This window comes from Clarias gariepinus, chromosome 22 (assembly GCF_024256425.1).
Source record: "Clarias gariepinus isolate MV-2021 ecotype Netherlands chromosome 22, CGAR_prim_01v2, whole genome shotgun sequence".
Lineage (NCBI taxonomy): Eukaryota > Metazoa > Chordata > Actinopteri > Siluriformes > Clariidae > Clarias > Clarias gariepinus.
In genome coordinates, this window is record NC_071121.1 from 27,867,722 (window position 1) to 27,889,728 (window position 22,007).

General features: G+C 40.1%; 1 protein-coding gene across 2 annotated transcripts; it reads right to left on the reverse strand.

The window, feature by feature from the left end:
* Positions 1-12,683: 12,683 nt before the first annotated feature.
* On the reverse strand, positions 12,684-20,395 carry LOC128510400 (cytochrome P450 2J2-like). Of its 2 annotated transcripts, none has more exons than XM_053482659.1 (9): positions 20,199-20,395; positions 17,923-18,082; positions 17,506-17,658; positions 17,180-17,340; positions 16,841-17,014; positions 16,548-16,689; positions 14,487-14,674; positions 13,780-13,921; positions 12,684-13,535 (listed from the first exon to the last, which is right to left on the reverse strand). In XM_053482659.1, exons 1-9 carry the CDS (start codon positions 20,391-20,393, stop codon positions 13,333-13,335), a joined length of 1,518 nt encoding a protein of 505 aa, XP_053338634.1. In that variant the 5' UTR covers positions 20,394-20,395; the 3' UTR covers positions 12,684-13,332. The 2 variants fall into 2 exon arrangements, with proteins under 2 accessions (XP_053338634.1, XP_053338635.1); XM_053482660.1 differs by lacking the exon at positions 20,199-20,395 and adding an exon at positions 19,247-19,460.
* Positions 20,396-22,007: the final 1,612 nt, after the last annotated feature.

The following is a 22,007-nucleotide window of genomic DNA, read 5'->3' on the forward strand; positions in this document are numbered from 1 at the left end:
ACTTCAAATCTACATGGCCCTGTGTGAAAAAGTAATTGCCCCCCTTGTTAAAAAATAACTTAACTGTGGTTTATCACACCTGAGTTCAATTTCTGTAGTCACCCCCAGGCCTGATTACTGCCACACCTGTTTCAGTCAAGAAATCACTTAAATAGGAGCTACCTGACACAGAGAAGTAGACCAAAAGCACCTCAAAAGCTAGACATCATGCCAAGATCCAAAGAAATTCAGAAACAAATGAGAACAAAAGTAATTGAGATCTATCAGTCTGGTAAAGGTTATAAAGCCATTTCTAAAGTTTTGGGACTCCAGCGAACCACAGTGAGAGCCATTATCCACAAATTGCAAAAACATGGAAGAGTGGTGAACCTTTCCAGGAGTGGCCGGCTGACCAAAATTACCCCAAGAGCGTAGAGACAACTCATCCGAGAGGCCACAAAAGACCCCAGGACAACATCTAAAGAACTGCAGGCCTCACTTGCCTCAATTAAGGTCAGTGTTCACGACTCCACCATAAGAAAGAGACTGGGCAAAAACGGCCTGCATGGCAGATTTCCAAGGCGCAAACCACTTTTAAGCAAAAAGAACATTAAGGCTCGTCTCAATTTTGCTAAAAAACATCTCAATGATTGCCAAGACTTTTGGGAAAATACCTTGTGGACCAACGAGACAAAAGTTAAACTTTTTGGAAGGTGCGTGTCCCATTACATCTGGCGTAAAAGTAACACAGCATTTCAGAAAAAGATCATCATACCAACAGTAAAATATGGTGGTGGTAGTGTGATGGTCTGGGGTTGTTTTGCTACTTCAGGACCTGGAAGGCTTGCTGTGATAGATGGAACCATGAATTCTACTGTCTACCAAAAAATCCTGAAGGAGAATGTCCGGCCATCTGTTCGTCAACTCAAGCTGAAGCGATCTTGGGTGCTGCAGCAGGACAATGACCCAAAACACACCAGCAAATCCACCTCTGAATGGCTGAAGAGAAACAAAATGAAGACTTTGGAGTGGCCTAGTCAAAGTCCTGACCTGAATCCTATTGAGATGTTGTGGCATGACCTTAAAAAGGCGGTTCATGCTAGAAAACCCTCAAATAAAGCTGAATTACAACAATTCTGCAAAGATGAGTGGGCCAAAATTCCTCCAAAGCGCTGTAAAAGACTCGTTGCAAGTTATCGCAAACGCTTGATTGCAGTTATTGCTGCTAAGGGTGGCCCAACCAGTTATTAGGTTCAGGGGGCAATTACTTTTTTACACAGGGCCATGTAGGTTTGCATTCTTTTTCTCCCTAAATAATAAAAACCATCATTTAAAAACTGCATTTTGTGTTCAATTGTGTTATCTTTGACTAATAGTTAAATGTGTTTGATGATCAGAAACATTTTGTGTGACAAACATGCAAAAGAATAAGAAATCAGGAAGGGGGCAAATAGTTTTTCACACCACTGTATATATGGATATATGTTATTTTATTAATTTATTATTATTGTTGTATTTTTTTATTATTAATATTTATCTATTTATATATTAAAATTGGGGGGGGGGGGGAGTGGTTGTTTTGTTTATGTCTTTGTTTATGTTTACCTAATATAAAATTCTTTCATATCTAATATGTTTATAATATTTATACCGTATAGGTTTATACATTCAGATTAATGTAGTTAATGTTTTCTAACGGCTTTGGCAACAATGTAATACTTTTGTTAACATTTATGCCAATAAAGCTCATCTGAACTGAAAACTGAGAGAGAGAGACAGAGAGAGAGACAGAGAGAGAGAGAGAAAGAGAGCGAGAGAGAGACACAGAGGAAGAGAGACAGAAAGAGAGAGAGAAAGAGAGACAGAGAGAGAGAGAGAGGGACAGAGAGAGAGAGAGAGAAAGACAGACAGAGACAGAGAGAGGGACAGAGAGAGAGACAAAGAGACAGACAGAGAGAGGGACAGAGAGAGAGAGGGGGACAGAGAGAGAGAGAGAGAGACAGAGAGAGAGAGAGAGAGAGAGAGGGACAGAGAGAGCAAGAGGGGGACAGAGAGAGAGAGAAGGACAGAGAGCGATAGGTTAATAATAATAAGGCGTGTAAATGGAGCTGGAATAAATGAGAGATTTCAGTGGGACAGCAGAGACAAGATGATTTGCATCAGTTAACATTTAAAGGCCTGCAGAAGGATTGTGGGTAAATGTGGTGACCTCTCTCTCTCTGTCTCTCTCTGTCTCTCTCTGTCTCTCTCTCACACACACACACACACACACACACACATATATACAAAGATTTTCCTCATCTTTTGTTACAGGGTGACAGTCAATCAAACTTCTCTTGACTAAACACCCTTATCACTACCACACACACACACACACACACACACACACACACACACCCTGTTCACAGTTCAAAACTAAATAAATAACGGTATATGTAAATGATTAAACACTCTGTGCTGTGCCATGTCTTTCACTCCCCTTTCACTGCTTCCTCCCCCTGTCCCTCTGGCCTTCTGTCCCCCTGTCCCTCTGTCCCTCTGTCCTTCTGTCCCTCTGTACCTGCAGCACCACCTCAGCCCCAGCATCGTTACACACACCCATGTATCAGTCTAAGCCGTGTGTGACGTGTGTCAGGTTGGAACCCAGACCGTACGAGTCGAACCTGCAGTCAGGAACGAACCGAATCCACGACCGTCTCCAACCTCCTGACTTTCACTCCAACTCATCTCTGGGGCTTTCACTTAGAGTGCAGTTTGGGTTCTCCAACTTTTGTTTCGAGTTTCTTTTAAATGTCTCCATCAGTCTCAGCCTCAGACAATCAGATGTTCTTTGTGCACTTGTTTTCGTCCCTAGCGTGTGGATTTCGAAAGCTTTTGACCAGATCGGCTCTCCACACTTCCTCCTCATGAATAAACATCTCCCCTGCACTTAATGACTGAGTCTGAAGCCGTCAGTGTTCATGTAGCGTTATTTATTGATTCATGAAAAACACCAGAGTCTGCATGATTGATTGATGATTGATTGATTAATTCTCTTGAACGGCAGCTCAGTCATTAGCGCAGATGAAATCGGTGAAATCATGGTGTGTTCTTTATTTAAGTATTTCTCTAATGGAAGGAGTGTGGAAGGAGTCTCCAGTGTCAGAGGGAAAGCTGGAACTTTAAGCTTTCTGATGACTTTAGGACAGAGAATAAAGAGAGGCCAGGGAGCGAGCGCACGCTAATACGTAGATGCTATACCGTAAGCGAGAATTTATTTTTTTCACAAATATCAAATCTAATTATAAACAGGGAATCTTTTTTAATAAATGATTGTAAATAAAATAGTGTATTAATGTAACCCAACGAAACAAACTTATTTTTTTATTGAGAAAATAATCCATATTAAAATAAAGAACCGACATTGAGAGCTAATCTCTAGAGACCGTCCTCTCTGTTCCTGTAAACGTGACCAAACGTGAGGACGTGTGACGTCTGTCACATCTTCATGTCTTTTATTTTCTTCTCCAAAGTGTAAAATCACCCCGAGAGCTCTTCAATCACAGGATAAAAAATGAAAGTGCAGAGATGAAACAAGACAGTCAGTGGTCAAGAGTGTGACTGAGCGCTGAGACACACACACACACACACACACACACACACATTCTCTCTCTCTATTTCTTAATCTCAGATTCTCAGAGACACAACAAAAATCCTTTTTTTTTTTCATGTGCTCTTTCTTCTTGAAGGTCAGACACATCTCCAGACGGTTGAGATTACTCCTGGTGGAAAATAAAAAAAAAGGACACGGATCACGAGAGAGCGAGTTGCTCGGGGGAATCTTGTCCAACATCAACTCACTCGTGTGTGTATGGTGGAATAATCTCGTCCTGCGTGCTGATATTCAAAATAAAACAAGAGTAAAATGATCCAGAAGAAGGCGAGACGCTTGTTTGTGCTTGAGCGTCTGCAGGACAGACGTGATGTCATGGTGTAGCCGTGGTGTGTCCTGCAGCCTGCGCGCTCCTCTACTTCTCTCACATTCCACGTGTGAACCCGAGAAACACGACAGTGTACATTTATGAGATGAATAAACACCGGACGTGAATAATACCAGAACACGTGTGTTATTACGCCGAGTGTGTGGAAATAATCAGGAGTTAATGAATCCTTTCATAAGATAAATAAATAAATAAATAAATAAATAACAATAAAACGTTAAAAGCAGGTGAAAATAAACGCAACGTGTGACATAAAAATGTGTTAATAAACGTTTACATGTGAGTCATGTGACCTGACTATGGCCTGCTATGGATTACTGACATGCTAACATGCTAACATTAGCTTTCACGTAAGAGTTAGCTTAGCTTCATTAACTGCTACAATAAAGTCACTTCCTATAATCATCTCTCTCTCACACACACACACACACTTCTGTGTGGTTTTGTTAACGGTGTAAGTCCTCTGTGTTATCAGCTCAGGGGGACTGGTCTCGTTTTGGGACAAGCGTGTTTTTCAAGAGTCACTAAATCCTTTATCTGTCAGGTTCAAGGCTGATTTAGACCTTCCTGTCTCCCCGTCTCTGTCTGTCTGCCTCCCTGTCTGTCTCTCTCTGATTTCCTTTTGTCTCTGTCTGTATTTCTCTGTCTGTCCCTCTATCTGGTATCCCTGTCTGTCTCTCTCTAACTGTCTGTCTCCTGTTTTTCTCTCTCTTGGACTTCCTATCAGTCTGTCTCTCTGTCCTTTTCTGTTTCTTCCTGTTTCTTTGTCTGACTGTCTCCCCATCTGTCTCTCTCATTCTGCTGTTCCCAGTCTGTTTCTCTCTATATATCTCTTTCTGTCTGTCTGTCCATCTATATATTTTTGTCTGTCTCTTTATGCCTTGTTTCTCTGTCTCTCTCCCTGTCTGTCTTTTGTCTGTCTCTCTCTCTATCTCCTTGTATGTCTCACTGCTGTTATCCCTGCCTGTCTCTTTCTGTCAATCTGTCTCCTTGTATGTCTATCTGCTGTCTGTCTTCCTGTCTGTCTCCTAAGCTTTCTGTCTGTATCTCTCAGCTGCCTTTTCTGTCCATCCTCTTGTCCCACTCCTCATCTCCCTCCCTCCCTATCTGTTTTTCTGTCTGCCTTTCTGTCTGTCTAACTATTTGTCTGTCTCCCTGTCAACATTCTTTCAACTGTCTTTCTTCTTATCTGTCTCTCTGTCTGTCTTTTTATGTCTATACCCTATCTGTCTTTCTTTCTGTCCCCCAATATTTCTCAGCTGTGTCTCTCTGTCTGTCCTTGTCAGTCTCCTCGTCTCACTTTCTCCCTTTATGTCTCTGTCTCTTTCATTCTTTCTGACAGAGACAGATATAGGATCGGAGACGTGTAAGTAGTTGGTTACTGTGACACCGAGATTGCGACCCCGCTCGAGTCAGACCGACGGACAGACAGACGGGGTATAAACTAAACTAAAACTTTACTAAAAGTGGTGTTTGAGTCACAACAATCAAAAGGTCAAAAGTTTCTCCTTTTGATCCTGATTCACACTGACGAGAGACGTGTCTCAGCTGTTTTTTTTTTCCACAATATATTTATTTGCATTTGTTTTAAATACAAAAGCATACATTCAAATATCCATTTAACAATTCAACTTTTACCTTTTCGGAGTATTTTGTTATTTTTAAAAGAAATCACATTATGTAATGGAGATACCAAGTACAAAGAGATGAATGTTGAATATCAGTCGTCTCCTGCTGTCAAGTCCTCTTGATAACAGTAATATTGTAAAAGTCTTTAAGTTTCCCTTTAACTGCATAAGTCAGCTTTTCCATGGCGAGGTTGTTAGTCATTTCTTTAAACCAGAGGATAGGGGAAGGACCTTGTATCTCCTTCCATTTTAAAGCAATAGCCCGTTTAGCCTGCAGCAAACTAAAGTCAATTAGTTTATGTTTATTAGTGTTCACCACAAAATTAGCTGGATATATATGAAATAAACAGAGTTTGGGATCACGAGGAATGTTTTCTTCAGTTAATTTACCAATCATAACCAGAATATTCTTCCAAAATGTTTGAATCTTAATACACTCCCACATACAATGGTAAAGGGTTCCAATCTCTTGTTTACATTTTAAACAACTGTCAGGAATATTTGGATTAAATTTATGTAATTTGACCGGGGTGATATATGTCCGCATGAGCCATTTATATTGCAGTAATCTGCATCTAGTATTGACACTACATGTTTGTGCAAGCAAACAAGAATCCATCCATTTATCTTTAGAAATATCTTCCTGAAGGTCATTTTTCCATGCAGTTAAATAGGACATAGAACTTTCTTTTGAACCCTCTAAAAGTGCATTAAAAAAAAAGATAGATTGCCTTTATCCCTTAAATGTTTCAAAGTATGTTCTTCTATAGTTGACAAAGAAGGTACTGAATAAGTTTCCATTTCAGAGTGTATAAAACTTCTTATCTGTACATATTTGAAGTAGTGTTTCTGAGGAATATCGTATTCTCTCATCAGTTGTTGGAATGACATCATTATACCATCCTTATATAAATCCTTTACTTGTTTTGCTCCCTTGTACATCCAGTTTTTGAATCCCCCATCGTTTCTCCCAGGCACAAACATTGTATTACCCCAGATTGGTGACAGACTCGAAAGTTTAATTGTTTCATCTAAAAAATTATGAGCTTCATACCATACACCAATAGAATTTCTAAGAAAAGGATTATGTGTAGATTTTTTTAGCATTTTAACTGAGGAAGAATAAAGATACATCTCTAATGGAATTGTTATTCCATTTTTTTCTATATCTATCCATGCAGGAGGGTCTGTTTCTATGAAGTAATACATAGCAGAACATAACTGAGCTGCCCAATAATAAAGTTTTATATTTGGTACTTTAAGCCCTCCGCGGTCATATGGTAAATAAAGTAGGGACAGACGTAACCGAGGACGCTTGTTATTCCATATAAACCTTATGAACATTTTCTTCAGTGTTACAAAGAATGTAGCTGGAAGAGGAAGAGGAATTGACTGAAAGAGATACAAGAATTTAGGTAGAATTGACATCTTTATAATATTTATACGTCCAAGCATTGAGATTGGCATTGCATTCCATCTCTCGAGCGAGTCCATGACTTTTTTAATTAATGGGTCATAATTAATTGAAATAATCTCTTTTATATTTGTTACTATCTTAATTCATAAGTATGTAAACCCTTCTCGAGAACTGAAAAAATGTTGCCTATTGGTTTTATTGTTTCTCCTTTCATCCACATTTAATAATAACAAGGCACTTTTATTATTGTTAACTTTATACCCAGAGAACTCTCCAAATACTGTTAATAAAGTGTTAAGTGATTGAATTAAAAGTTCTAGATTACTAAGAAAAACAACAATATCGTCTGCAAACAAAGATAAACGGTGTTCTCTCTCACCTATTATTATGCCTTTAATTTCAGGACTGCTCCGAATTGCCATTGCAAGAGGTTCTACTGCGAATATAAAACAACAAAGGGGACAGTGGGCACCCTTGACGGGTGCCTCTACTTAAATTAAAGGGCTTTGAGATTTGATTATTTGTTATTATTTCTGCTTCTGGACCATTGTAAAGTAATTTGATCCATATAATATACCCCTCACCCAACCCAAATCTCTTAAGCACCTCGAAAAGATACCTCCATTCAATTCTGTCGAAGGCTTTTTCCGCGTCCAACGACAGAATTGCATGGTCCTTGGCATTTTGTTTTTTATATACTATATTTAAGACTCTTCGTATATTATGAAAGGCTTGCCTTCCAAGCACAAACCCATTTTGGTCATTCATGATTAGGTTTGGAATGTAAGTTTCAATTCTCTTAGCTAGTGCGTGTCTCAGCTGTTGATTGGTCTCAGACGGCCTCAGACTAGCGGCAATTAACAAAGTGAGCTAACGGTGCTAACCATGTGCACTCGTACCCACAGTACTTCCTTACGAGCCTGTTTTTTTTTAAAGAAATGTATTAAACTCAGCTTTTCATTCATGTTCACATCAAACAATAAAAATAAAGTACACATGCGGCGTGGAACCGAACGAGACGATCATTTCAGATAATCTTAATTTGCCTTTAAACTAAAAATCTCAGTCCAGACGTCACAAAAATCGCGGCTCAGCATCGCTCACATGCATAGAAAACGACCAGTGAGCGGTGTGCATGAGTAATGAGGCATTTATGTTTAAAAAGACTACACACACACACACACACACACACAAAGCTGAAGGCTAACGTTAAATCCGTAGGGTTTATGAATGCAGAAACACAATGGACGGTTAAATAAAGAAAGGCATATATAGGTGTGTGTGTGTGTGTGTGTGTGTGTGTGCTAAAGAGAAAGAAAGAGATGATCAGTCATTTAATCAAAAAAAGAAAAAAAGAATTAAAGTGGTGATTCATCACCTTGTCAGTCTCCATGACATTTATCTGGCTCTTGTGCTCTTTGGCAGCTCTACAGGCACACACACACACACACACACACACACACACACACAAAACCTTTTCCTTTCACACTTTTAGCTGTCACTCTTCTTTTATACTTGAACATTTTTCATTTTTTCCATCGCCCTCCTGTGTCCTCACACCTTCTCTCTCTCTTTATTTCTCTCTCTCTCTCTCTCTCTTACAAACATCGGATTTTTTATATAGATATTTTTATTAGAAAAAGAAAATACATTTTCCTTTATATTTATCTTTATATGTGTTAATAATTACTTTTTTTCCAAATAGATTTTTTTATCACAGTAGATTTATATTTTTTACTCGATCATCACAGGGTGGCTGGTTAATAGCTAATTAGCATGTAGCGTACATAATCAGCTCATTAGAATAATGCTTTATCTCTATAAATAAAATAAAGGTTTTGTCTGTACATTGGGTCAGAACTCTTAACTATTTTTAAGTTATCTGTACTCATACTTTGGACAACCAGAAAAATGTCTGTCTGTATGTCTGTCCAGCATCAAGTCAAACTGTCTGGAATTAAATAGAACATAATTTAATAGAACTTTAGCAGTCCTTAGATCTCTGCCTGAAGTTTAATCTGCACCATCAGTGAATCTAAATGTGGAGTAAAAGTGATGTTATGAACAGTTATGTGTGGGATTTAATAATCTACTGTAAAATAATCTACTAATGCGCTACTGTCTCAATGTAAACAAACACCTGCACCAATAGATATTAATTAGAAAAGATAAAGTGAATATTTTTACTGGGATTAGTTCATATTTTCACTGTTTATATATATTTTATGTCCTCTCTCACTGCATCCATAAATCTCCTCTTTGGTCTTCCTCTAGACCTCCTGCCTGGCAGTTCCAACCTCAGCATCCTTCTACCGATATATTTACCATCTCTCCTCTGAACATGTCCAAACCACCTCAATCTGGCCTCTCTGACTTTATCTCCAAAACATCTAACATGGGTTGTCCCTCTGATGAACTCATTCTTGATCCTATCCATCCTTGTCACTCCCAAGGAGAACCTCAAACATCTTCAGCTCTGCTACCTCCAACTCTGCCTCCTGTCTTTTCTTCAGCGCCACTGTCTCTAAGCCGTAGAGCATCGCTGGTCTAACCACTCTCTAAATCTACAAAGACACAATGCAACTCCCTGTTACCTTCTCTGTACTTCTCCGCCAGCATCCTCAAAACGAATACTGCATCTGATGTACTCTTTCTAGGCATAAAACCATATTGCTGCTCACAAATGCTCACCTCTGCCCTTAACCTAGCTTCCACTACTCTTTCCCACAGCTTCATTGTCTGGCTCATTCGCTTTATACCTCTATAATTGCCACAGCTTTGCACATCTCCCTTGTTTTTAAAAATTGGCACCAATACACTTCTCCTTCATTCCTCTGGAATCCTCTCACTCTCCAAGATCTTGTTAAACAAACTAATCAGAAACTCTACTGCCACCTCTCCTAAGCACTTCCATACCTCCACAGGTATGTCATCAGGACCAACAGCCTTTCCACTCTTCATCCTCTTCAACGCCCTTCTCACCTCACTTCTACCAATATTTGCTACTTCCTGCTCCACAAGAGTCACCTCTTCTACCCTTTGTTCTCTTTCGTTTTCCTCATTCATCAACTCCTTAAAGTACTCCTTCCATCTTCCCATCACCCTCCTGGCATCTGTCAGTACATTTCCATCTCTATCTTTAATCACTCTAACCTGCTGCACATCCTTCCCATCTCTATCTCTCTGCCTTGCCAACCTGTACAGATCCACCTCTCCCTCCTTACTGTCTAGCCTAGCATACAAGTCCTCATATGCTCTTTGTTTGGCCTTTGCCACCTCTACCTTCACCTTACTCTGCATCTCCCTGTACTCCTGTCTACTCTCTTCAGTCCTCTCAATGTCCCACTTCTTCTTAGCTAGCCTCTTTCCCTGTATACACTCCTGGACTTCCTCATTCCACCACCAAGTCTCCTTGTCCACTTTCCCCTTACCTGATGATACACCAAGTACCCTCCTACCTGTCTCCCTGATCACATTGGCTGTAGTTGTCCAGTCAACTGAAAGCATCTCCTGACCACCCATAGCCTGTCTCAACTCCTCCCTGAAGACTACACAACATTCTTCCTTTCTCAGCTTCCACCACTTTGTCCTCTGCTCTGCCTTTGTCCTCTTCGCCTTCCTCACCACCAGGGTTATTTTACACACGACCATTCTGTGTTGTCTGGCTACACTCTCCCCTACCAACACTTTGCAGTCACTGATCTCTTTCAGGTTACAACGTCGACACAAGATGTAGTCGACCTGAGTGCTTCTGCCTCCACTCTTATATGTCACCCTATGTTCCTGCCTCTTCTGGAAGAAAGTATTTACTACTGCCATTTCCATCCTCTTTGCAAAGTCCACCACCATCTGTCCTTCTACATTCCTGTCCTGAAAACCAAACCTGCCCATCACATTTTCATCACCCCTGTTCCCTTCCCCAACATGTCCATTGAAGTCTGCACCAATCACCACTCTTTCACCTCTGAGGATGCTCTGCATCACTTCATCTAACTCACCCCTACTCCATTTCTTTTCCTATCCACACCATGGTAAAACAATTTGAACCCTGATCCTAAGCTTCTAGCCTTGCTACCGTTCCACCTGGTCTCCTGTACACACAGTATATCCACCTTCCTTCTCTGCATCATATCAACTAACTCTCTTCCCTTTCCTGTCATTCAAAGTCCCTACTATCACTCCTAAACTCTTGCCTTTCCTCTTCTCTCTCTTCTTTCGAACACGTCTCGTCTCCTCTCCTTTTTCGACCAACAGTAGCCCAATTTCCACCAGCACCCTGTAGGTCAACAGCACCAGTGGTGGTCGTTGTTAACCAGGGCCACGACCAATCCGGTATGGAAATGATATTTCTGATTCGTATCATTGATTTGGCAAATGTTTTTACGTCGGATGCCCTTCCTGACACAACCCTCTGCATTTATCCAGACTTGAAACTGGCACCAGAAGACACTGGATTGTACAGAAAATTGAATTGAATTGGATTGTCCCCCCGTGGTTGCATTTCAGCAGATTATTATTAGCTTTCGCATTTTAACTGTTTCTACAGACTCTTTAACAGTCAATGACACGGACTTCGTCCTTCTCTTATACAACATGCAATTTCCCTAACATTACTGATTAGCGTTAAACGTCAGAGTTTACAAAACACATATGATCAATAACATGTCGAAACATAACATCAAATATAAAAGTAACGATGTTGTGAAGCTTCAGTCTTCCTTCCCTCCAGCTGTGATGTGGTTTATAGAAACGTGTGCTGCAGAAATGTCTACTGCAAAGATTTCCTGTAAATCAGCAGGACACGGTGATGAGGCGACGTCCTCGTCCACGCTCCGTATCTCTCCTCCATCAGCTTATCGTCAATCTTACTTACGGAGCAGTGACCTTCATCTGAAATGCTAATTTTCATTAACCTGACTATTAGGATCTCCAGCGTTGGCGCCGCGCGGGCCATCGCTCATTCGCTGGTTTATTCAGATGGACGGCCGACTGCAGTTTAAAACACAAAACTTTTCATTAAAATATTTAATAAACCAGGAATTTCCTTCAGGTTTTTGTCCCCTTGGGGCTCGTCTCTATTATTTTAAGGTTGCTAAATGAGATGATTTGCTCTGTGAGGTCTGAGACAGGTGTTACACCAGGTGCCCTTCCTGTCACAACGCTCCTCTTTTCTAATCAGGCCTGGGACCGACACTGCATGCAGTGGAAGGGTTGTGTGGGGTTGAAGGTCAAGGGTTAAGGGTCTCACCCAAGGACTCAACAGTGATGACGAGGCCTGAGATAGTTATAGAGGATGTGTGAAAGTGAGAGTGTATTTACTTCTCTTGTCCCATGACTCATCACAGGTGTATTATTATTATTATTATTATTATTATTCAAATAAGATTTTTAAATAAAGAGTATAAATATTTTACTGTAAATGTTGATATTTCTGAATGTCACATGAAATTTACTCGTGCCTGCCAATCCTAGGTGTCTGGGGTCATTGCGCCATCTAGTGGCTGTTGACTGAGATGTCAGCAGCAGATCCTGTAAGTTATGAGGTTGAGGCTCGGTGTATCAGGCCTATTTGTTTGTGGAGAACGTATCAGGGACACTGCATCAGACTGAGATCAGAGGACTGTGGAGGCCGAGTCGACGTCAATCAATAGTCAAGACTTTTAAACAAAGATGTGGTCAGAAACTTTTGTTTATTAAATGTGTAGGTTTGTACAGTATAGAATACATATATTCATTCACTCATCATGTTCTCTTAGAAAAATGTCCCCAGGAATGTCAGGTGTTGCCCCCTAGTGGCTAATAGCTGCAGTCACTTTGAACCTTTTTGGGCTTTGATATTAAAGTTTTTTTGCCCACTGTCTCAGATATCACAGTCTCGTGTTCGCAGATGTTTCGGGTTGGTTACTAATCAGCGTTCTTATTGCATATCGAAGCTCCTTGTTTTCACTGCGTCTCTTCTCGCATCTGTTACATCACTTTCATTTCTGTCTGGTTTATTGTTTCTGTTTTGTCTAGTTGACCATTTTGTTTGTGTTAATTATTAAAGCCTTCATCTGCATTTATATCAACCTTCCTACGAAGTCCAATCGCCTGATTATTTAGTGGCAAGCAGGCAGCAGTGTGGAGTGTAAGGTCTGCATGGATAGTGGAACATGTAGTAAAGACAAAGCTGCAGTAGCTCAGGTCCAAAAAACTCCTAATATACAGGCAAAATATTTTATATGTCTTATCATTTATGTCAGAAAAATCATTAATATATATATACGAATGGTGATAAAGATTTTTTCTTGTTTAGCGCTTCACTTTCAATTGTGGTGCAACGGACAAATCAGGTTGAAATCAACACCGAGTGCCCCCTACTATGACAAATCATGTGGAATGGGCGGGGCTGCCTGACCACACCAAAAATTCCTTCCATATCAATGGGCGGGGCATCTCGTGGCCAGGAGAACCTCAACCTCTGCAGGAGAGACGTGAAGAAGATGAAGAGCTCTGTCCTGGCGAGGGTTTCACCAGGACACACCCGTGGACCTACAGCACACACACACACACACATACACACATACACAAACATACACACACACACATATATATATATATATTATTATATGAGTATACACAACCATCGAAATAAATTAAAAGTCAAATAAATGTCATCATTTTGTCATCATGTGTTTTTTTCCCATTGTTAAAAAAATCATTCCCGATTAATAAAATATACACACACACACACACACACACACTCCCAGCAATCTGATTCATGATCGTGTCTCACCCAGAGAAAAAGGCACAAATGAGTCGTTTTTACAGAACTCTCCGTCCTTGTCCAGGAAGTTCTCGGGGTTAAACGTGTCCGGGTATTTCCAGTGCTCCTTATCCTGCATTATGGCCATTAAATTGGGTAAAATCTTAGTTCCCTGCAATAAAAATATCATGCTGTTCAATGGTGGATTGTGATTGGTCAGTAGTGGTGGATGATTTTTAAGAACAGCAGCTTTAAGATGTGCAGCTCCAAAAAAAAACATTATTATTAATCTGCTTGTTCTAAATCAGGATCGTTAATTCAGTTACTTCATTTGAATGTGTACAAAAAACACTTCACTAGTAATAAACATGTTTTTTCCAGGCCCCCTGCAACCCTACATACGTGATAAGCGTTATACAGTAGGTAACCTTCAGGACGGTTCAGGTTACTCCTTCTCGTTTCTCAGTAATATGACGAAGGTGTGTTTTAATTTTTTAGGCAGAACTACTGTTTTCACGACATAGATAAGAAGAAAAGCTAGCCTGAACTCGAAATTAATAAAAGGAATATTTTATATTAATTATATAAAAATCAGAAATAGTAATTATACATACTGTAGCTCAAGCATGTATTCTGAATGTAACATTATTAAATATCTACCATTACATTTCGTGATATAACTATAAAAGAAATTAGAATAATTAACGTTTTCCGAGGGCAGCTTTCAGAGCTTATACCTTGGGGATGGTGTATCCGCGTAACTGAGTCGTCTCTGTAGTTGCATGAACTACACCAATCGGAGCGATGTTCCCAACACGCTGGATCTCATGTACAGTGGCGTGTGTGTACGGCAGGCTTGCGCGGTCAGCCATGCTGGGAGCGCGATCGTAACCAAGTACACGAACAATCTCCTCATGACAACGATCTGAATATACAATAGACAAAATTGATTACAGTTACTACAGTTAGACTCATTTAATTGTATTAACAAAAGTCAACTCTTTAAACGTTGTTTCAACTTTTTAAAACTTTGCTTTATTTATTTTCATCTTGTGGTTATAACACCATGCGCAAACAATCAGGCAAATTCAAAGGGTACCTACACCTCTGGTTGCTGGGCAATACCACCGTAGATGCAATCAGGTGAAACACTCATCATCACCTGCGTATAGATAAGCTTCTAAAACGCCTAATTCGGTATACGGACATTGGTTCCACAGCAGGCATTTAAACAAATCTATGTCGCAGTAAAGATAAGGCCAGTCGTAACATAAAGCCAAAAAAAAGTGTAGAGATAAAGGATAATAGTGTCTTAAAAAGGAAGGAAATTAACAAATTTAACAAAGTTAAAATCTCTTGGCAAAATAAAAAGAGAGGATAAAAGCGAAGAACTTTATGGTCCTGTTTTGAAATTAAGGCAAGAGAGAACTGAGAGATTCATATTTAAAGTTTTATAAAGTTGGGCTTATCAACATGTTCTGCTGTGTTGTGGATCATTTGGTATCATCTCATTATGTATGTTCAGTCTACCTCTTTGTCTACCTACATTTAGGTCTTTCGTGACTATTTCTGTGGAACAACGTATATGTCGAGTCGAAGAAGTCTAGGTTCCATGTAACCACAACCTTATTTTTGGGGTTTATTGCAGCACAAGGACAACTAAGGATGGATTCAGCCAAGACAGGTTCGAGTTGTGACAACATGCATTGCTTTGGTCTCTTCAGTGATTCTTGGGCTTTTAGGCGGTGCTGGCTTATCACCTTGCCAGCACCCCTTACTGCCCTTGCTAGGAAGATGCCAGGATGATTTCTTTGGATGGATGACAACTAAAGAACTGATTAACAACAGATCCAATGCTGCAAATACCAAACCCTAAGGTCCAATATACAGTAGAGGTGGACAAACCTGGCTTAGATAAAGGGTTGCAAAAACCTTGAACCCTGTTTAGACAGTTAAAGGCAGTGAGACCCATTCTCCTAGGAGTCTATCCCAGAGACTCTCATTACTTTAGTGGCCCAATATGGATGTCTGTATCTATTGTATGTGTCAGCATGCTTGGTACTACTGTATGTGCCCCAAAAAAACAGGCTCACATCCAGTGTCATGGCCTTCTACTTTCTCTGTCCATACTCAGCCATAATCCCATCTATTCTTGGACTTCATGATGGGGCACCCAGCATTGTAGGCCAATACTGGAATTCTGGTTATTGTAGATCACTTCTTCAAGTCCTGCAGATTCATTACCTCACTCAAACTGTCTGCAGCCAAGAAGACTGCAAAGTTACAGTAATTCTACAGCATGTGGACAAAGGAGTTACCAAGCCCTTTTTGAAAGGCTATCCAAGGCCTTGAAAACATTCTTAAATACTTGCTGTCATCTAATCCCTCCTCATGGTTAAAACATCGAATCTGGGTGGTTCATGACAGATTGGCTACTTTCCCGCTATAGTCCCAGAACAGGAACCTGAGGCCCTGTGGCCTTTGCCGAGGAATCTGGAAGAGAGTCAGATTTTCCCTGTAAGTCGTGTCTGCAAAAGCCACAGAGAAAGGTGCCAGGGACTGGAATTGTGCACAGGGCAATGGGTATGGGTGGAATGGGATTTTGGAAGTGGTTTGTTCACTTAAGTTTGCACCAGAGTTAGACTTTTGGTGATGTCATTATTGTCTTTTTCATTTCCTTCAGGTGGTTTTATACAGATCTTCAGAGTTGTGAAGTTTACACTGAGAATTGCAAATTTGAAGTTGTAACACCAAATATTACAGTGCTGGGTGAGTTTATGTGCTGTTTGTTACACTACCTTGTATTTCTGGATGGTTCATCATAAAGATCAGACCCCATCCGAGAGTGGTGGCTGTGGTCTCAGTCCCCGCCAGAAAAAGATCTGAGGTTGACATCAGCAGGTTCTTCTCATGAAACGTGGAATCTTCATTTGACCCCTGCTGCTCAAAATAGGAAGTCATGTTATTTTGTAATCCCAAAGTTAACTCAAGCCACTGAATCCAGTTTGTGTATTAACCCATCACTAAGAACTTTACTCTGATTTAATTATATAAAGGCTGTATGTTATCTTTTAAAGTCTGAGCTCCTTACCTTGCTTATCTCCACCAGGTATGCGTCAATGAAGTCGCGTAGGTTCTCTGTGTCCAGTGTCTTCTTGTGCTCCTCCATCATCTCACGGATAAACCCTTTTAAAGCACTGCCGTTCTGATGGATCTTCTGGTGCGGACCAGGTAAGTGTTTTATAAACGGGATTAAGTTAAAGATCTACAAAAAAAAAATTATGATTTATGATTCTTTATGGGTTGCTGATTTCATTTTAACACAGTTTTATTTCCAGGGCAATTTGTCAAAGCTTAGAACCTTATATTTATTAGTAAACAGCACCTGCTGTGGTATAACGAGTGCTAATTAACTTGTTAATGCTCACACCTGTGCTACAGCTGAGCCAGACAACCACATGTGTTCATTCATAATTTTCAGGAACATAGCGAAGCGCTTATTGTCGTAGTCAAAGCGATCTCCAAAGACGATGGAGCAGATGATGTTGGAGACAGCATTTAAAAGTGGATGCACCGGGTCAAAAGCTTTCCCTGAGGGCAAAAGGTAAAAAACAAAAAGGGGAAGAGGAATGGATTTGATAAGGAAGCAAAAAACAAAACAAAACATGAAACATGTATTGTCAACTAAACAGTCCTTTCAAATTCTGTTAAAGAATCTGTTAAAATCTGATTAGGACTTTTGTCTACTTGGCTGACCTTCATATTTAAGCATCTCTGATATCAGACAGTGTGCTTCCTCCACCACTCGTTCCTCCACCGTTTTCTTCCCCAGACCGAAGTTGCGTAATGTGTGGAGAGCAAAACGCCGCTGCTGCTTCCATGCATGGTTGTATGTGACAGCTACAATACCTGAAACAGACACATGCAAAGCATTATTGGGTCCATTATTATTTTATTTGTGTAATATATGCATGGGTCCAGGATTATTAAACACACATGGCCATCATACATCAATGAGTTACACACATAGTGTACACACACATGTTCTTAAACCCAGGCGAGCATCTCCTAAAAGTTAGCTGGAAAAGCATACTGTGCATGAAATCTACAGCAGCTCATGAGGACAGCAATGCCTGGTGAGAAGTTCAGATGAAACTGAAAAGGTGTACTGACCATAGCCCTCTGCCATCCAGTTTAATGAAGGTAAGTAAGGCCTCCCGGAGAACACGGTACCATTTTCCACCAGCGCCTCCTTTACCACTTTAAGATTATTCAGCACGATTATTGGCTCCCTCCCGATGTACAAGGAGCACAAGTCACCGTACTGCACCATCTGCATTGGCAAAGGATAACATTAAAGTAATTGAATGGTAAATGAATTTAATTAAAACAGATTAAATGTCACACTGTAGGGGGTTCAAACCAGGAGATTTAATTTTCTTGGATTCTGTATATGGCTAAAGGTCATGCTACCACCACCATGCTTTACAGCATATGGATATATGGATATAGTTCTCAGGGTGATGAGCAGTGATGGGTTTCTGACACACTTTCTGTAGGGATTAAAAGGTTCTTAAGTGTTTTAGTTTTAACTGAACTCTGATTGATGTGAGGTGGTATAAAAACCACTATTTTTTCACCATACATCCTTCCTCATACGTCCTAAAACTTGGCAGTAGAATTTGCTAATGAGGGTCTGGCCCCTGAGGATTTATTCTTGATGCACAATGCTGCAAATGGCAAAAAAGACAACGAGTATGGACTTGGATGAGCTGCGCGTAACTGTCTTAACTTTTTTCGGTCATGTAGATGATAGGCTCTTGGCAGCCTTAAATACAATGTTTCTTCTGCTTCTGGGTCCAGCAGCCTGGGGACGATTTTGACGGCAACATGCCCCATGTTCAAATCACATGTGAGGATCGTCTGGACTGTTCTGTATGAAGCACTGACAATGACAGCAATGTTTTGGATTGTTCTTTGATGATCATCATGTACATCTTGTCGAATAGTTTCAACATTTTTGGCAGTTGTGCTCATTGAAGGTCTTTCCAATCTCTTGTCATCTACTAGTGATGTGCTTTCACTTAAAACTCCTTGAACGACTCGTTGCAGCATTGCCGTGAACTTGCGAATCATGTCAAACGTCTCTGTGGCAGATTTGCCCAGTTTTATGCTGAATTTTACGATTGCTCTTTGTTCTACCGTGCTGTCCATAATGAAATATCAGATGTGGTAACGATGTATTTTGGCACTGGCACATCCCTCCGACTTGACTCGGTATTCCCTTTGATGGTGCGTGTTACAAAACTATTCTCAAAACATTTTAGCAACACCTCATTCTATTTCAGAACTTTGGCCCGAAATGTTCATCTTTCATGCTTGTTGGTCTTTGAATTGCTTTAAAAAAAATAAAAACCTGGTGTTTCCTTCAGGACCAGGCATATTTACCCTGAGATCATGTGACACTGTAATTGCACACAGGCCAACTTTTACTTACTTATTGTCATTACCGGTAAATCCTGTATTCATGCATGCCTTGGGACTGTGGGATGAAACCGGAGTACCCGGATAACACCGACCAAGCACAGGGAGAACATGCACACTCCGTACACACAGAGACGAGAATCTGAACCCAGACCCTGGAGGTGCAAGGGGACAGTGCCTATTATGCCACTTCTGGTGGTAATGAATTTAGAGACGTGACACTAAAGCAGTGAAGCATAATGTAATTACAGTATGCAATTACATGTTACCTAAAGTTCTATGCATTTGAATAATTGTGCAAAATATATTGATTCTTCCCCAACAAGTCTCTAGTTGTACATATTATTTCGTGTTATGCCGCATGTTTCATTCGCTTTAACCTTTATTGGTCCTACCTACAACAAAATACAGTACTATGTGCAGTGGTGTGCTAACACAGGTACAGTATATTAGCAGAAACATACAGACTGTGGGTTTTGTGCTAACAAGTCTTTGCTCTAATCCTAGGTGTTGCCCTGGTTTGCCTCCCTGACTGCAAAAGAGAAACCAGATCACTGCTTAAAGCCATCCAAAGGTAGAAAAGTTTAAGCGAGTGGCCATTGTTCATACAGTCTTTACAGCAAGCGTGAATTTCTAAAAAGGAATTCCTGGGCAACTGGTCAGCACCTCTGTCCCTATACTGTCACTATACACACAAACTATACACAGTACATAGATGTTTTTACACTGGGAATGAAATGCACTAGAATAAAACTTACAATAAACATGTGAATAAAATCTCAAAGGAAAATTTACAACAATAAATATTAAAAGAAGTAGTAGAAATGTGATTATATAAAAGCTAAATTTTTTTAGTTTTTTAAAGATAGGTGAAAGTGGTGTGCTTCTATGTTGCATGGATAATTTATTGTATATGCAATCACGAAGCACAGTTTAGGATTTTAAAAAAGCAAGCAGAAACTGACCGATTGAATAACATTCATCGGGTCCTTAGTGAACTGGTGCAGGTTCCCCAAGAAGGGCAGTGGAGTAGGTCCAGGAGGAGTGCGGCTCCTCAAGAAACTCAACCTGAAGATCTCGAGTAGAACCAGAAAGATGAGACTAAGCAACAGGGTCAAACCTGCAGAACCCAAGTCCAAATATCGCAGAACTGACTCCATGCTGAGAGAGTACATAATAACCTTAGAGTAATCCGTTTATACCGGAAAACAGAAAAGGGGAGGAGAGAGAGGTTAAGCAGTACAGGAATGTCATGATTGCTCTCATGTTTCCCTCTAATTGTAGGTTGACAGGTGTGAAGCAGGAGTCTTTTCTACCACAAAAACAAGACCGAAAACTTCTGTTTACAAGTATATGTCTACAATTACTTAAGATTTTTTTTTTTGCATTCAGAACGTGGTTATGTCTGTACAGTCAGGTTCATAAGTATTTGGACAGGAACACCCCTTCGTACTGCAGGTGCTATTTACACCCATGTGCTGTATAAACACCCCAATCCTATCTGCATTTGTTTACATTTAATTGAACATGTTAGACCTGAAACATGGTCCACAAAGTATACAGATGCTCATGAGTGTCTCACCAGAAAAATCCTAACACCGTGCAATTACAAGCTGCAGTCTCAGCCTCTAGGGGTGCTATAACATCTAGATAGATAACATCATATGTTGGAAGACCATAACACTGCTGTGATTTCACTCATGGCTTTAAGTAACAGCTGAAATACAGGTAGATGGATCCATTAAAAAATACATTTGGAAGTAATGTATGGTCTACAAATCATGGCCAAGAGTCTGCAGTTCAGCAAGCGGTGAAGCGGTGGCTGGTGCAGTCAGAAGATGTCCAAATTTTGGAGATAACAGTAGAGTAACAGTAAAGAAACCCTTCACCAGTGCTCTGACAGTATCCATCAGCCCTGCGTCCTCCTTGGAGACCTTCAAGTTTCTGTTTTAGACTACTGTACCACTTACCAAAACCTGAAGTAGAACACCAAATGGAACTTCAAGCTAAGCACAGGATGAAGTTCTTGCATCAGCTGAAGAAACACAGGTCTTCCACAGGAGCAGATGATCCAGTCATCCGAACAGTTCTCTGTCATGGTCTAGTGATAAGAACAGACAGCAAGAAATGCTAGGAACTGCAGAAAAAAGAGCCAAGAGCTGGAAAAAAAACAAAAAACATTGTAATCTGTGCGAGCAAACATACTTGACCAAAAAATACAAAGTATATAATATATAAAATAATAATTTTTCCCTAACTTGAATATTATGGGTTGTTTTAAGTATTTTCGGGTCTGCTACTAAAAGTGATGAATTTCAGTGGTCTAAAAACACACCGTTTTTTACTTTTAAAGCTCAAATATATTATACCATTGTTATGTAACCCTGTCTTTATTTAGCACAAAGTTCAGATAGGCATAAACTCACACACAGGGGAGCAGAGATGCATATCTACTCCGACAGTGCAGGAACAGACATTATCTGGTGCATCCTGTACCACTGATAAGGGACAGTCAAACAGCGAGGTCAAACTAAAACTGCTAAAAATGTGTAATTAAAAAGGTTCAACCTTCAACAAAACCCAAAACTTGATCTAATTAGCCAGTCACTCCCTTAAAGATCACAGTCAATGCACAGGTATATTATACAATATTGATTATTAAAACCCAACCAATATATTATTTGATATTAGACTGCATATGTACAGGCGGATTTATCTATTGACACAAAACTGTTTCAGGTGGATTTATAGCGTTTTGCAACAGATTCACACTG

Excerpts from the sequence above, each read along its gene's own strand:
- LOC128510400 (XM_053482659.1), bottom strand. The coding sequence starts at position 20,393 with ATGGAGTCAGTTCTGCGATATTTGGACTTGGGTTCTGCAGGTTTGACC. Across the intron at positions 17,341-17,505 it reads AGAGATGCTTAAATATGAAG|GGAAAGCTTTTGACCCGGTG; the intron begins GTCAGCCAAGTA and ends TTTTGCCCTCAG. Across the intron at positions 17,015-17,179 it reads CTGGCTCAGCTGTAGCACAG|ATCTTTAACTTAATCCCGTT; the intron begins GTGTGAGCATTA and ends TTTTTTTTGTAG.